The sequence below is a fragment of the Hypanus sabinus genome, chromosome 4 (assembly GCF_030144855.1).
Source record: "Hypanus sabinus isolate sHypSab1 chromosome 4, sHypSab1.hap1, whole genome shotgun sequence".
NCBI lineage: Eukaryota > Metazoa > Chordata > Chondrichthyes > Myliobatiformes > Dasyatidae > Hypanus > Hypanus sabinus.
In genome coordinates, this window is record NC_082709.1 from 9404250 (window position 1) to 9420775 (window position 16526).

The 16526-nt window shown below is 41.1% G+C and overlaps 1 protein-coding gene across 4 annotated transcripts in view; it reads left to right on the forward strand.

Annotated features, from left to right (window-relative positions):
• slc12a8 (solute carrier family 12 member 8) overlaps positions 1-16526 on the forward strand; it is a 142179-nt gene that overhangs the window by 109715 nt on the left and 15938 nt on the right. For all 4 annotated transcript variants that reach the window (XM_059966375.1, XM_059966374.1, XM_059966376.1 and 1 more), the window contains exons 10-11: positions 7133-7904; positions 11503-11600. In XM_059966375.1, the coding sequence (XP_059822358.1) occupies positions 7133-7904; positions 11503-11600 (870 nt within the window). The remainder of the gene's footprint in view (positions 1-7132; positions 7905-11502; positions 11601-16526) is intronic.

The following is a 16526-nucleotide window of genomic DNA, read 5'->3' on the forward strand; positions in this document are numbered from 1 at the left end:
GAAAGGAAATTACAGGCCAGTTAGCCAAATCTCAGTGGTTGGAAAAGCGTTGGAGTCTATAATTAAGGATGAGATTTTGGGGTACTTGGAGACTAATGATAAAGCAAGTCAAAGTCAGCATTGTTACTGTAAAGGGAAATCTTTTTTAACAAATTTGTTAAAGTTCTTTGAGGAAGTAACAAGTAGGGTGGACAAAGGAGAGGCAGTGGATGACATTTACTTGGTTTCAGAAGGCATTTCATAGGTGCCACACATGAAGCTGCTTAACAAGATAAAATCATCTAGCATTACAGGAAAGATACTGGCATGGAGAGCAGAATGGCTGACAGGCAAGAGGCAGTGAATGAGAATAAAAGGGGCCTTTTCTGGTTGGCTGCTGGTGACTAGTGATGTTCCTCAGGGGTCAGTATTGGGAACGCTGTTTTTCACATTGTTTATCAATAATTTGGATAATGGAATTGATCGCTTTGTGGCAAAGTTTGCGGATGATAAGAAGATAGGTGGAGGGGTAGGTAGTGCTGAGGAAGCAATGCAATTTCAGCAAGACTTAGACAAACTGGAAGAATGGGCAAAGAAGTGGCAGATGGAATACAGTGCTGGGAAATGTATGATAATGTATTTTAGTAAATGGAACAATAGTGCAGACTATTATCTAAATGGAAAGAAGGTTCAAACATCAGAGGTGCAGAAGGACATAGGAGTCCTTATGTAGGACTCTCAGAAGGTTAATTTACAGGTTGAGTCTGTTGTAAAGAAGGCAAATGCATTGTTAGCATTTATTTCAAGGGAAATGGAATATAATAGCAAGGAGATAATGCTGAGCTTTTATAAGACAGTGGTCAAGCTGCACTTGGAGTATTGTCAAAAGTTTTGGGCCCCGTATCTCAGAGCTGATGTGTTGTCATTGGAGAGCATCCAGAGGAGGCTCACGAGGATAATTCTGAGAATGAAGGGGTTAACATATGAGGAGCATTTGGCAGCTTTTTGCCTGTACTCACTGGAACTTAGAAAAAGGTGATGGGCGTGGGGGGGGGGAGGGGAGGGTGTGATCTCATTGAAACCTACCGAATGTTGAAAGGACTAGATAGAACATAGAACAATACGGCACAGTACTGGCCCTTCGGCCCACAATGTTGTGCCAACACTTAAACCCTGCCGCCCATATAACCCCCCCACCTTAAATTCCTCCATATACCTGTCTAGTAGTCTCTTAAACTTCACTAGTGTATCTGCCTTCACCACTGACTCAGGCAGTGCATTCCACGCACCAACCACTCTCTGAGTGAAAAACCTTCCTCTAATATCCCCCTTGAACTTCCCTCCCCTTACCTTAAAGCCATGTCCTCTTGTACTGAGCAGTGGTGCCCTGGGGAAGAGGCGCTAGCTGTCCACTCTATCTATTCCTCTTACTATCTTGTGGATTTGGAGAGGATGTTCCCTATGGTGGGGGTATCCGTAACTAGAGGGCACAGCCTCAAAATTGGGGGTGACCTTTTTAAACAGAGGTAAGGAGGATTTTTTTTAGCCAGTGTGCAGTGTAATGCTCTGCCATTGACTGCACTGGAGGCCATGTCTATGGGTATATTTAAGGTGGAAGTTGATAGCTTCCTGATTGGTCAGGGCAGCAAAGGATGTGGCGAGAAACAGGTGTATGATGTTGAGTGAGATCCAGGATCAGCCATGATGGAATGGCGGAACAGACTCAATGGGCTGAATGGCCTAATTGTGCTCCTATGTCTTATGGTCTTATGGACAATTTGGAGAAAAATAGATTTTGTATATACAGTGGAATGCAAAAATTTGGGCACCCCGGTCAAAATTTCTATCACTGTGAATATCTAAGTGAGTAAAAGATGACCTGATTTCCAAAAGGCATAAAGTTAAAGATGACACATTTCTTTAATATTTTAAGCAAGATTACTTGTTTATTTCCATCTTTTACAGTTTGAAAATAACAAAAAAGGAAAAGGGCCTGAAGCAAAAGTTTGGGCACCCTGCATGGTCAGTACTTAGTAACACCCCCTTTGGCAAGTATCACAGCTTATAAATGCTTTCTGTAGCCAGCTAAAAGTCTTACAATTCTTGTTTGGGGAATCTTTGCCCATTCTTCCTTGCAAAAGGCTTCTAGTTTTGTGAGATCCTTGGGCTGTCTTGCATGCACTGCTCTTTTGAGGTCTATCCACAGATTTTCAAAGATGTTTAGGTCGGGGGACTGTGAGGGCCATGGCAAACCCTTCCGCCTCTTGATGTAGTCCATTGTGGATTTTGAGTTGTGTTTAGGATCATTATCCTGTTGTAGAAGCCATCCTCTTTTCAGCTTCAGCTTTTTTACAGACGGTGTGATGTTTGCTTCCAGAATTTGCTGGTATTTAATTGAATTCATTCTTCCCTCTGCCAGTGAAATGTTCCCCATGCCACTGGCAGCAACACAAGCCCAAAGCGAGATCGATCCACCACCATGCTTAACAGCAGGAGAGGTGTTCTTTTCATGAAATTCTGCATTCTTTTTTCTCCAAACATACCTTTGCTCATTGGGGGCCAAAATTTTCTATTTTAACTGCATCAGTCCACAGGACTTGTTTCCAAGATGCATCAGGCTTGTTTAGATGTTCCTTTGCAAACTTCTGACGCTGAATTTTGTGGTGAAGACACAGGAAAGGTTTTCTTCTGATGACTCTTCCATGAAGGTCATATTTGTACAGGTGTCTCTGCACAGCAGAACAGTGCACCACCACTCCAGAGTCTGCTAAATCTTCCTGAAGGTCTTTTGCAGTCAAACAGGGGTTTTGATTTGCCTTTCTAGCAATCCTACGAGCAGTTCTCTTGGAAAGTTTTCCTGGTCTTCCAGACCTCAACTTGACCTCCATCGTTCCTCTTAACTGCCATTTCTTAATTACGTTACAAACTGAGGAAACGGCTACCTGAAAACACTTTGCAATCTTCTGTTAGCCTTCTCCTGCTTTATGGGCATCTATTATTTTAATTTTCAAAGTGCTAGGCAGCTGCTTAGAGGAGCCCATGGCTGCTGATTGTTGGGACAAGGTTTGAGGAGTCAAGGTATTTATAAAGCTTTAAAATTTGCATCACCTGCCCTTTCCTAACAATGACTGTGAACAAGCCATAGCCCTAACAAGCTAATTAAGGTCTGAGACCTTGGTAAAAGTTATCTGAGAGCTCAAATCTCTTGGGGTGCCCAAACTCTTGCATGGTGCTCCTTTCCTTTTTCTCATTCTAAAATAGTACAAAACAAAAATAATATACTAACAACACACATAAAATGTTGGTGGAATGCAGCAGGCCATGCAGTATCTATAGAAAGAAGTACAGTCGACGTTTTGGGTGGAGGCCCTTTGTCAGGACTAATGGAAAAAAGAGATAGTAAGAGATTTGAGAGGGGGAGGGGGAGATCCAAAATGATAGGAGAAGACAGGAGGGATGAAGCTAAGAGCTGGAAAGTTGATTAGCAAAAGGGATACAGAGCTGGAGACGGGGGAGTGTCCAAAGGATGGAAGGCCTTTGAAGGAAGAAAGGTGGGGGAGCACCAGAGGAAGATGGAGAACAGGCAAGGAGTGATTGTGAGAGGGAAAGAGAGAGAACAAGAAGGAAGAAAAAAATATATACCTATAAATAAATAAATAAACAAATAGGGTTCGGGTAAGAAGGGGAGGAGGGGCATTAACGGAAGTTAGAGAAATTGATGTTCATCAGGTTGGAGGCTACCCAGATAGAATATAAGGTGTTGTTCCTCCAACCTAAGTGTGGCTTCATCTTGAGGAGGCCATGGATTGACAGATCAGAATGGGAATGGGACATGGAATTAATATGTGTGGCCACTGGGAGATCCTGCTTCCCCTGGTGAGAAGCTCTTAGCTTCATCCCTCCCCCCTCCTATCTTCTCCTATCACTTTGGGTCTCCCCCTCCCCCTCCCACTTTAAAATCTCTTACTATCTCTTTTTTCCGTTAGTCCTGACAAAGGGTCTCAACCCAAAATGTTGACTGTACTTCTTGTTATAGATGCTACCTGGCCTGCTGTGTTCCACCAGCGTTTTGTGTGTGTTGTTTGAATTTCCAGCATCTGCAGATTTCCTTGTGTTTGCATTTTTAAATAATATACTAATCTTGCTTAAAATGTTGGAAAGAATGTATCATCTTTAACTTTATGACTTTTAGAGATCAGTTCATCTTCTGCTCACTTAACTAGTCACAGTAACAGAAATTTTGACCGGGGTGCCCAAACCTTTGCATGCCACTGTAGAATTATTATTTCCTGATAGGTTAGGACCTTATTCCTCAGAGGATAGAAGCATTATAGAGGTACACAAAACTGTGAGGGGTATTGCTAGGGTGAATGCATGCAGGTGTTTTCCCCTTAGGTTGGGCATGGCTACAACTAGAGGTCAATGGTTTAGAGTGAAAGGTGAAATATTTAAGGGAAATCTGAAGAGATTTTCTTCACTCAGAGGGTAGTGTGGAAATCCTGATGCCTTTGAATGGAAAATCCCACAAAAGGCAATGGATTCAGCCCTGCCAACCATTGGGCACACATACATCAAACACCATCATGGGAAAACAGCATTAGAGAACCTCACCACCAAGACCATGTTCTTTTCTCACTGCTGCCATTAGGTAGAAGGGGCAAGAACCTCATGACTCGCACCACCAGGTTCATGAACAGTTATTGCCCCTCAACCATCAGACTCTTGAGCAAAAGGGGATAACTACACTCACTTGTTCATCCATTGCGATGTTCCCATAACAGTGATCACACTTTAAGGATTCTTTATCTTGTTATTTCATGCTGTCATTATTCATTACTATTTATTTATTTTTGCATTTGGACGGTGTGCTGTGTTCTGCACTCTGATTGATTTTCATAGATTCTGTTACCGTTATTATTCCATAGACTTGCTGAGAGTGTCTGTAGGAAAATGAATCTCAAGGCTGTACTCTGATAATAAAATTTCCTTTGAACTTCTGATCTTTGTTGTGAGCTGCCAGTGGAAGTCTTAGATGTGGTTCCAACATACCATTTAAGAGAAGTTTGAATAGTTACACAGATGAAAAGGGTAAGAAAGCCAATGGACTGGGTACAGGTTGTTGGGACTAGGAAGAATAAGATCAGGCCAGCATTCAGTAGATGGGCCAAAAGGTCTGATTCTGTGCTGTAGTACTCTTTGACTATAACTTTTCCAAGATTTCACAAGGAGCCAACTTATGAAGGAAGAGTGTTCATCAGCCAGTCCTAGAACTTTTTGTCTTATTGAGTTGGTATAAATTTAAATCTTTTGAAACTTGGAAGCTATTAGATAAGACAGACTTCAGGATAGTTTCCTGAGTAAATGTTCCTGAGAAGTACTGATCAGAAAATGAGGGACTTGCTTTTATATGAATTGAAATAAAATAGTGAAGAATTGGCATCCCAGTGCCCAACCATTTTTCGTGGAGAGTATTGCCCTCCATGGGAGTTCATTATTAGTGTATGTGTCATAGTGTGTGCTAACAACATTGGAACCCAAGTATGGAGGAAAGACAGACTCTGAGGTAGAGACAGCAACCAGGATTTATTTATTAGAATTCCAACAGAATATTAGTACCGTGGCTGAGCAACACCACAAGACATAACATTCTTAAAGTTAGGACCCCATGATTAGTGCTAATTGGGCATCCATTTAAATAATGCAAGTAACATGGAATCCCTGAGTCTATCGAAATAAACAGAGAGCACCAGGAGACTGCATCGCAAACAGTGAGTTGTTCGAGAAAAACACGAAAAGAACTAAACGATTAATGGCTCTCAATAAACAACAATTAACCAATTCGGCTGCTCCGAAAACCTCGGCGCCCTGCACAGGTTTGAAAAGCTTTGTATGTGATGAAGTCCTTTTGTTTCATCTTTCAAGGTACAACTTAGCTCTAGATCTAAAAAATTATTGGTGCTGTCCACAATCTTAATTCATTCAAAATTAAGTTACTAATTTGAGAAGATATGGGCTGAATAAGTGCACATTTTTTGTGCAATTTGTCTTAATGTGTAATTTGCTACCAATATAAACTTCTCTGTGAACATTCTGGTCAAAGTTCTTTCTAAAGCAATGAACTACAAGGGATCAGTCTAATTTTGAGACCTTTATACGAAGTTCAAGGTTCAAAGTTCAGACAATTTATTATCAAAGTACATATATGTCACAATATACGGCCCTGAGATTCATTTTTTATGGGCAGACTCAATAAATCTACAGAATAATAACCATGATAGAATCAATGAAAGACCACCCAATTTGGATATTCAACCAGAGAGCAGAAGACAACAAATTGTGCAAGTACAAAAAGACATAAATAATAATAATAAATAAGCAGTAAGTATCTAGAACGTTAGATGAAGAGTCCTTAAAAGTGAGTAATTGGTTGTGGGAACACCTTAATGATGGGGCAAGTGAAGTTGAATGAACTTATCCTCTTTGGTTCAGGAGCCTGATGATTGAGTGATAGTAACTGTTTCTGAACCTGGTGATGTGAGTCCTGAGGCTTCTGTATCTTCTTCCTGATGCCTACAACAAGAAGACACTATTCCCTGGGTGGTGAGGTCCCAGATGATGAATGCTGTTTTCCTGCAACAGCATTCCATGTAGATGTGCTGAATGGTGGGGGAAGGATTTACTTGCGATGAACTGGTCCGTATTCACTAATTTTTGTAAGATTTTCCATTCAAGGACATTGGTGTTTCCATACCAGGTTGTGATGCAGCCAGTCAATATACTCTCCACCACAGATCTATAGAAGTTTGTGAAGTTTTAGATGTCATGCCGAATCTCTACAAACTCTAAGAAAATAGAGATGCTGCCATGCTTTCTTTGTATTTACATTAATTATCTAGGACCCAATCCTGTCTGACTAACTTTGGTTTAAATGACAACTGAACTGTCATTGTGGATTTGCAATTCCCTTTTCTACAAACGTATTTCCTTCCAACTTTAATCATTTTCACCGGATTATACTTTAATACAATATTCATTATAATGCAACCTTAATTATTTAATATCTGCCTGTGTGCTTAGTTGAGTGATGAATATAAAAAACCATGGACTTCATTATGTAACAAAACCAATTTTAAAAATTTTGCTTTTATTTCAGAAGGGGCCAAACAAAACACCTGTGGCTGCAATATGTCTTGTAGGACTTGTGACAATGGCATTTATCTTTATTGGACAAGTGAATGTACTTGCCCCAATAGTCAGCATAAACTTTATGTTGACTTATGGTGTTATAGATTACTCTTACTTCTCAGTTTGTATGAGCTATGACATTCAGCAGAATGAAAAGAACCGGAACAAAGTGAACGCCAGAACTTATAAATCTTCTCAAGCATTGAATTTAGACGATCCTCTTAAATATGATACTGATGGCCCAGCAAAAGGCAGTACAAATGGCTCCTTGCTTGAATTCGCCAAGGACATGAACCAGATCCTCCAAACAAGGTCTCAGAACTGGGAAGCAGGAATGAAAAATAATAAGGAAAAGGAAAAAAGTTTGAATCAATCTACCTGGTTGAAAAATGCAAAAAAGCCTGCAAAGCAGACACTGCAGGACAGCTTTATGTTGGATCTTGACAGTTCATTCACAACAGTTAAAGAAGACCACAGTCAGACCTCAGGGATGGAGTTTCCAAGTGACTTGGCTGAATTAAATTTAGGTGATCATCAGCATCTTGAAATTCCTACTGTAACTAAAAATGTGGAAGGTGGTCACCACCCTGACAATACAACACTCAAATCTACAATGGAAAAAAGTACAGCAGTAACTCAGACTGTGGAAGGTGGTCACTGCCTAGACAAAGTAACACTCGAATCTACTGTGGAACAAAGCATATCTGACACGGATGAATCAATGGTATCATACGGCTATGGTAATTGTTTTTGCATTAGTTAATTGTGTCATCTCTATTTTTTAGGACGATGTGGAAAATAACCTTGAATGTTTCTTATTTCTCTGTCTACTTTCACACCTGCTTCAATAGATATGATTGATTTTAGCTTTCAAGTTTTTCCCAAATTGACGTTGTTGCTCAAATTTCTTACAGATCTCTGCTTGTATGAGTCAAATATACACCTCAATTCAATTCAGGTTTAATTGTCATTTACCCATGCATGACTACTGATGAATTTAGACAAACTAGACAGTGTTACTACAGGTGCAAAAACACATGAGCAACAGTCATGCACAGTACAGCATCCGAGATCACGTTCACAGAATAAAAGAGTTCCAATGCCCACCTCACCGCCCCCCCCCCACCCCCCACCCCCGATGACACTGTGGCTTGCGGCCAAGTTCTTGCATGTACAGGACGAAAAGCCCATATAGAATATCAGTAAAATATGACACAGAATATGCACGTATCTGCATCTGTTGACTGCTTTTGATGCCTGTCAGGTAACACTGTGGCTTTGAGGCCCAGTCCCCTCATATACAATCGCATCTTGTACTGTACTGTAATTTCCTTTGGGATCAATGAAGTATCTATATAGAATGTTAGTAAAAACACAACCACACAAACAAAGATATTTGTGATAGAGAGAGAGAGAGAACAAGAGAGAACGAACATAGTGAAAATGAAAAGAAAAGACTTACAAAAAGATTTTAGTAAGCCACAGACATCAGTGTTGTTTGGAAATTGGATAAGGGTAGCATATGTTGTGTTTACACCCCAGGGTTGGATTGCTTATTTATTTTAATCTAGATTTGCAAAAAAAAGAATAAATGAGCAATTGAGTAAGTTTGTGAAAACAATGAACAATGCATTTTGAATGCCGTAATCTCCTTTAGGCATTGATAGAAAGATAGATGGTAAGGTCCCAGACAAGTTCATTCACGTTGACTCTTGCTTTGAGGAGGAAAGATGTTCAAACATCAGAGAAGTTCCATGTTTGTCGTGTGTAGATTGACTTCCACCCTTAGCAGCCACATGAGACCTCAGTCATTTAGTGGCTCAAACTAAGCCACGTGGTCCATGAAATGTCTGATCAATGGAATTTATTGTTTTAGTTCTGCACCTGTAACTCTCACACCTTCTGAGATCAGCCAATATATGATGTCGGCATTACAATTGCCTACTTTACCTTGTGGATAGGGAGAGAGGTAAATTTTCTACTTATTGTACAGTAACTCCAGTGTTGTCTGGATATCGAATATCGTATGTGCTGTGTATTCACACCAGGATTGGATTGCTTGCATGTTCTAATATAAATTTCTGAAAACATGCAAGATCAGAGTGCAAAGCGGTGGCTACATTGTATTGCTGTAATTCACTCTCACCCTGCCCCAGAAATGGTGATCATGGCCTTTGCTCCCCCATGCCTCCCTGCTCCAGAATCAGATCCCCTCCACAACCCATGCACTCAACAATGTGGTGTCTGGACAGTCCAGTGGCGATCTCCTACTCCCAGGTGACCCCTTACACCTTTTAACAGCTGGTAAAGTGGGTGTGTGGCTTTATTGGCTATATCACCTCTCATTTACTTTAATAGATGTTTTTGATACATTTAAAAATAATTCAGTTGAAAACTGTTAAACGTGAAGTAAATAATTCAAAAATTATATCGTTCAAGAAAAATTTTTACAAAAATAATAAAAATATTGAAGTGATTTATTGGAAACTAATGCACCTTCCTCCTTGCTTCCTAAATCTTTGTACTAAAATGCCTATAAAAGTAATGGGGTCCCAGATGCTGGTAAATCTCTGAAGGGTTCTGCCAGGTGTGTAAGCTGATAGATTTACCCTTCCAAATCTGTCAGAAAGTCACAAACTCCAACATGCTTGCATTCATCCACTTAAGCACTGGGTATGAGAGTTAAAATGTCACGTTACAACTGTGCAAGCCGTTAGTCTGGCTGCACTTGGAGGGCTGTTTACATTTCTGTTCATCCCACCATAGGTAGGACCACATTAAACTAGAGAGGGTGCAATAAAGGTTCATGAGGATGTTACCTGGATAAGAGGGCTTGAGCTTATCAGGAGAGATTAAATAGGTTAGGTCAGTTTTCACTGGGGCGATGGAGGATGAGAGATGAGAGAATAGAGGTATATAAAATTATGAGAGTTGTGGATAGTTTAGGCAGCCATGGTATGAGCATCAGTTTAAGGTGAGCAGGAGGAAATGTGAAGGGGATGTGAGAGGTACAGTTCTCACATAAAGAGTAACTGGTATGTAGAATGAGCTGCCAAAAGAGGCAGTGGTAGGAGGAACATTAACAACATTTAAGGAGCACCTGAACAGGTTCTGCAATGGCAGGGTAAAGAGGGATATGGAAAGAATCCATACAAGTGGGATTAGAATATCTATGAATTACAATTGTTACAGAAGCAGTGGGCCGAATGGCCTGTTTCTGTGCTGTCAACCTCCATGACTCTAATTCTGTTTCACAGATTTAGAGAAAATTCAGTGTGTGGCACCAATAGTTCCGGTTTAAAGTGCTGGCAGGTTCAAGTCCAAGTTTAATTGTCATTTAACCGTACATGAATACAGCCAAACAAAACAATGCTGGAGTTGAGGTGCAAACCACAGAACCGAAAGCCACACACAGCACAAGACACATATAAGCTCACAAGTACATGTAAGTTATCAGCACAGTCACACAGAAAAAATCATCCAAGACCCGAGTCCGCGAATATTGCAATTGAGCACAATACAGCTTGTCTTCTGCCAAGCATGCACTGAGGGGCAGCACCATCTTTAGCTGGTGCACCGTGCCACACTGCCTCCGGTGAATGGCACTGACTCTGACACCTCTCTCCTGGGCAACACAGTGGCTTGAGGCCTAGTACTCGATACGACTGAGGCCATCCAGCTCCCAGTAGATCAGTACATCAGACTTGCAGCATTAATAATCAATATAACTGTCAATAGTGGTCATAGTACCATTCTTAATGCCACAATTTCACATTTGTCTCTGTTTAGCGTGCTCATGTACAGAATCAATCTTTCTGATAAAGAGATGAAATATATGGGTCCCAGCATGTGAGGTACACAGTTCAAATCATTTCCATTGATTTGGTGACAGTGTTAGGAAAAGGAGGCATCAATGCAATTATAATTTAGAAATTTTCAAGTTCAGATTTATTGTCATTCAACTGTATTCATGTATACCACCAAATGAAACCTCTGAACCAAGGTGCACAACTCAGTACATATAACTCACACACAACATATAAGGGAATATTACCACAAATAAATTAGCAAATAATAAAACATATTCCATGTTGAAGTTAAAGTAAAATGCTTACTTTTGTGAACTGTTTGGCAATCTTACAACTGAAATTTGAATTGTAGTTTATGACTCTTCTTTACTGGTGATTAACGAAAGATGGTCTGGTTTGGTAAATGTAAGCATTGTGCTCTTCATACTGAAAGTCATGCTGCAGTTGAATTAGGGTTACTAAGGTTAAATCTTGTCATAAATGAACTTTTTTGAAGCATTGTCTTTGTGTTATTAATCCCCATCTGCAGGTTCCATTGAAAGGCAAAAGTCTCAGGAAGCAGAAATTTACACAATGTCAAGGTCATTTTATTCCAAGTTCTGCAATGGCTGGGTCTCATTTATCGGTGTAAGTAACAGAGTTTATTGTACATTAATAACAGTTCCTATGAACACTTCACTTTTCTGAAAGGCACGATTTCCTGTTTACGATGGACTTGATGCAATAGTCTGACTAGAATATAAGCTCACTTGTTGAACATTGATGCATGTTACAAAGTCAGCAATTATAATCCTTGGAAACTGGTGATTTTCACAGCACTAAAGGAAGCCATTTGTCCCATCAAGTCTGTTCTGACTCCCAGTGGAGCAATTTTGTCAGTCCTATTCCTTTGAAAAGAAATTTGAAAACAAAAAACTATAATGTGTTACAGAGATTAATAGTTGCCTGAGCCTGTATTTTACAACCTCCCAAGTGTTTACGTGATCAAGTGATCTGTTTACATACAAGTCATTTATGAAAGAAGTGTAAATTAGTTTTGGGGATTAGTGGCTTAGAGTGCCTTGGCAATCTCAATTTGAAGCAGACCTGATTAAGACGATAGTTTTGTACTTTATTAACTTTATTACAATTAGCTATTTGGCCTTGCCTTGTCATAAATTTATAAATAATGGCAATAGTTTGAATTCATAGTATGTCTGCTGACTTTTGTTCTTGTGACCACAGTAGAGACTGAGGGACTGTCCATTGCAGTGTCTGATATGGCCATTCCCCCGTGGGCAAGACTGACCACCGTGTTCTGCACAAAACCGTGTGCATGGTTGGAGCTAGTCTTCTCATCGGCCAATTCACAGAATGATCTGCTGATGCCCTGGGCACCTCGATGTGCATTTGAAAAGCATCTGTCTGTAGGTTACTGCATTGCAGTCTCCATTTAAGTCCTCAGGTAAAACACATCTGTTCAACCTGACCAGCTGCAGTGTTGGCATGTGGCCTGTTCTGGCTGCACGTTGCTCATGCCTGGTGACTCATCATGTGTGTATAATGCACAAACTGCCAGTCTCGTGGTTGGTACCTGTGAATGCTTGTGTCCAATTGCCTTCACTCTCCTGCTCAGCAACTAGGACCTGGTCAGGTAGAGTCATACAATCAAACAGCATTGAAACAGGCCGATCAGCCCAATATCCATGCCACTCAGCAGGAAGACTTCCATGTTAACTCATTGGGAGTTGTGCAGCTCATTGGGAGTAGGCAGTTTAAAATGGGCTGAAGGTCCAGTTTCTACACTGAACTTTTCTATGACTCTGTCACTTGGACCAGTATCCTCAATCTTTAAGCAATGCTAGTGTTAATCTAGACCGAGGTTCACAACCTGGGGTCCACGGATCAGAATCCATTTCATAAAAAAAGTTGGGAACCCCTGATTTAAACCCTTTATAAATGCTGTCAGTGATGCAGTTTCCATCATTCTCTCAATCAACAACCGATCGCTGCTTGAAACGGACAGAAGCAGTGCCGATTGTGGCTGTACTTCTCACCAAGCTCCTCGTACGAAGTGTGGCTGCTGATCAGGGATACAGGTGCGTTGAAGAAAATGGGTTTTTTGACTCCCAATACTGACTATCTTGCCTGCAAGCATACAGTCTCCAGTAAATAAAATCGAAGATCTCAAAGATAGGGTGCTGTATCAGAGGGGCTTTAGGACCACTTGTGTCCTTTGTTTCGCTGAATCTCGGTTAACCTCTTCTGTACTGGACACAGTGATTCAGATTGACAGATTCGCTATACACCATCAGGATAGGACAGTCAAGTCTCTCAAAACAGAGGTGGAGGTGTATGCCTCATGGTGAACTCCTCTTAATGTACACAGATCTAGCCCTTAGCAGATGACGCACCTCCTGGTTCATTTGTGGCTTTGGTTTGGGATTGAACAGCAAGTTTTAGTAGGCACGCACTCATCCACACAGATTTTAATGAAGTCAGTAACAACTGCAGCATACTCATCCAGATTCGAAGATTCTGTGGCACTTAAGTCAGGAGACCCAGATCTGTACAAGAAAACCAGGTATGACTTGCTGAAGGCTATTTCAAGAGTGAATAAACAATTCTGAGCAAGATTGGAGGTGGTAGTTGATGCACATCAACTCTGGCGGGGTTTGCAGGATATTATATTCTACAAAGTGATACCCAACAGCATGAATGGCAGTGATGCTTCACCACCAGGTGAGCTTAATGCCTTCTATGCCACTTTGAAAGGGAGAATATAATGACAGCTGTGAACCCGGTGACCCTGTGAACTTTGTCTCAGAGGCTGATGTCTTTCAGGAGTATGAACCCTCACAAAGCAGCAGGCCCTAACAAGGCTCTAGACACTTGTGCCAACCAGCTGGCGGGCATACTCAAGGACATTTTCAACCTCAAATTGCTACAGTCAGAAGTTCCCACCTGCTTCAAAAAGGCAACAATTATACCAGTGCCTAAGAAGAGTAGTGTGAGCTGCCTTAATGACTGTCGTCCAGTAACATTCACATCTACAGTGATGAAATGCCTTGAGAGGTTGGTCATGGTTAGAATGAATTCCTGCAAGGACCTGGACGCATTGCAGTTTGCTATCGCCACAATAGGTCAGCAGCAGTTGCAATCTCAATGGCTCTTCACATGGCCTTAATCACCTGGACGATACAAACACATATATTAGGATGCTGTTTGTTGATGATAGCTCACTGTTTAACGCCATCATTCATACAGTCCTGATCAATAAGCTCAGAACCTGGGCCTCTGCAATTCAAAATTAAACTTCCTAGCTGGAAGGCTACAGTCCGTGCAGATTGGTGATAATATTTCCTTCTCACCGACACCTCAGGGGTGTGTGCTTAGCCCATTGCTCTACTCCCTCTATACCCATGACTGTGCGGCTAAGTATAGATCGAATGCCATCTATAAGTTTCCTGATGCTACAACGATTGTTGGTAGAATCTCAGGTAGAGATGACAGGACGTACAAGAGCAAGATATACCAGCTAGTTGAATGGTTGCAACAGCAACCTTGCACTCAATGTCAGTAAGAAGAAAGAGCTGATTGTGGAGTTCAGGAAGGGTAAGATGAGGGAACATGAATCAATCCTCATAGAATTATTAGAAGTGGAAAGAGTGAACAATTTCAAGTTCCAGGGTATTAAGATCTCTGAGGATCTAACCCAGTCCTAGCATATTGATGCAGCTATAAAGAAGGTAAGACAGCAGCTAAACTTCATTTGGAATTTGAAGAGATTTGGTTTGTCATCTATAGATGTATACAGTAAACATCTATAAATGTACTTTTGAAAGCATTCTGACTGGCTGCATCACTGTCTGGTATGTGGGGGGTGGGGGGGGGCGGTGCGGTGGCTACTGCATAGGACCGAAGGAAGAGACTGAAAGTTGTAAATTTAGTCAGCTCCATCTTGGGTACTAGCCTCTGTAGTATTCAAGATGTCTTTAAGGAGCAGGGCCTCAGAAAGGCAGCATCCATTATTAAGGGCCCCTATCACCCAGGCCATGCCTTCTTCTCATTGTCACCATCAGGAAGGAGTTACAGAAGCGATTCTGCAACAGCTTCTTCCCCTCTGCCTTACGATTTCTAAATGGACATTGAACCCATGAACACTACCTCATTTTTATATATATATAATTTCTTTTTTGTCACAACGAATTTCACAAAATATGCCAGGGATGTTAAACCTGATTCTGACAGCCACTTCTCTCCACCTAGTTGCTGAACTGATGGACACATGCCTTTCCATCAGTACTCTGATTTTGCTTACTCTGTTTAGTCCACCTTCTCATTCAAAAGGAGGGCCAAGGCTGTTTTGGAAATGTCTTGGTGCTGTGCACATTGTAGCTGAATAAGGGGAAGTGTCATCAAGCTGTGAGATGTGAATCAAAGGGTTAGGAAGGTTATATCCATGTGAGGATGTGTTGAGGCATGTTATCATTCAGTAGGAGTCATGATTTAAAGGTAATTTGCCTTTAATTACATGGAATGAAATGTTGGGCTGGTGCACAACACATGTAGGGTCATTAGATATCGTGTAGCATTCCATTCATCTCTTTGTGGCAACGAGTTTTGAAGACAACCACTTCCCACTGTCTCATCAGTATGGACTTGGACACTCTGCAGGGCCTCTGCCTCTAGAGGATTCTGCTTGTCCTCCACCTCATTCAATGAGCATCCAGAATCACGTCAAATTGAGACCTTTGGCCCTTCCATGTTCTGGTGTTTTTCCAGCATATTTCCCGAGCCTTTGCCATGATTTTCAGTAGCAGTCTGATCAACACTATCAGGCCGGTGACAGCCACGTGCTGGGATGATTGGTGTTGTGATCGTGATCAAAGTCACAGGAACAACCGGTGCTGTAGAAATCTTCATTCAGCACAACAAGCGAGCATCATTGTGGAGACACTCATGGCAGAGGCTCACAAACCTAAAGGCACATCACATTTTATACCCTTCAGATCAAAGATAACAGTGGGTGGTTCACAAACAAGAGAAAATCTGCAGATGCTGGAAATCTGAGCAACACACACAAAACGCTGGAGGAACTCAGCTGACCAGGCAGCATCTATGGAAAAAAGTTTCAGGACAAAACGTCGACTATACTTTTTTCCATAGATGCTGCCTGGCCTGCTGAGTTCCTCTAGTATTTTGAGTGGGTGGTTCAATACAATTTCAACAATGACATTGCTTACTTCAGTATTTCAGGTTAACATAAGGTTCCTTCGAGATACATAGTGGAAGCTCTTTGTAATTGATGGGACACCTCTGAAGATTCAACTGCCTTTGGGAGAAACTAATTCACACAAGTATTTTAAAATGTTTTGACAACAGAAAGCCAGATGGCCAAAATTAATATTGTCATGGTTGATGCCGAGTATACAAATATGATAAGTACACAGAAACTATTGATTGCCTATACCTGTGACCATATTTGACAAGCTAAGTGATGGCCTATGTCTAGTTTGCCAGCTTGCACTCAAGTCACAATGGTGCAAATAATTTGGCCTAATTTACCTGATT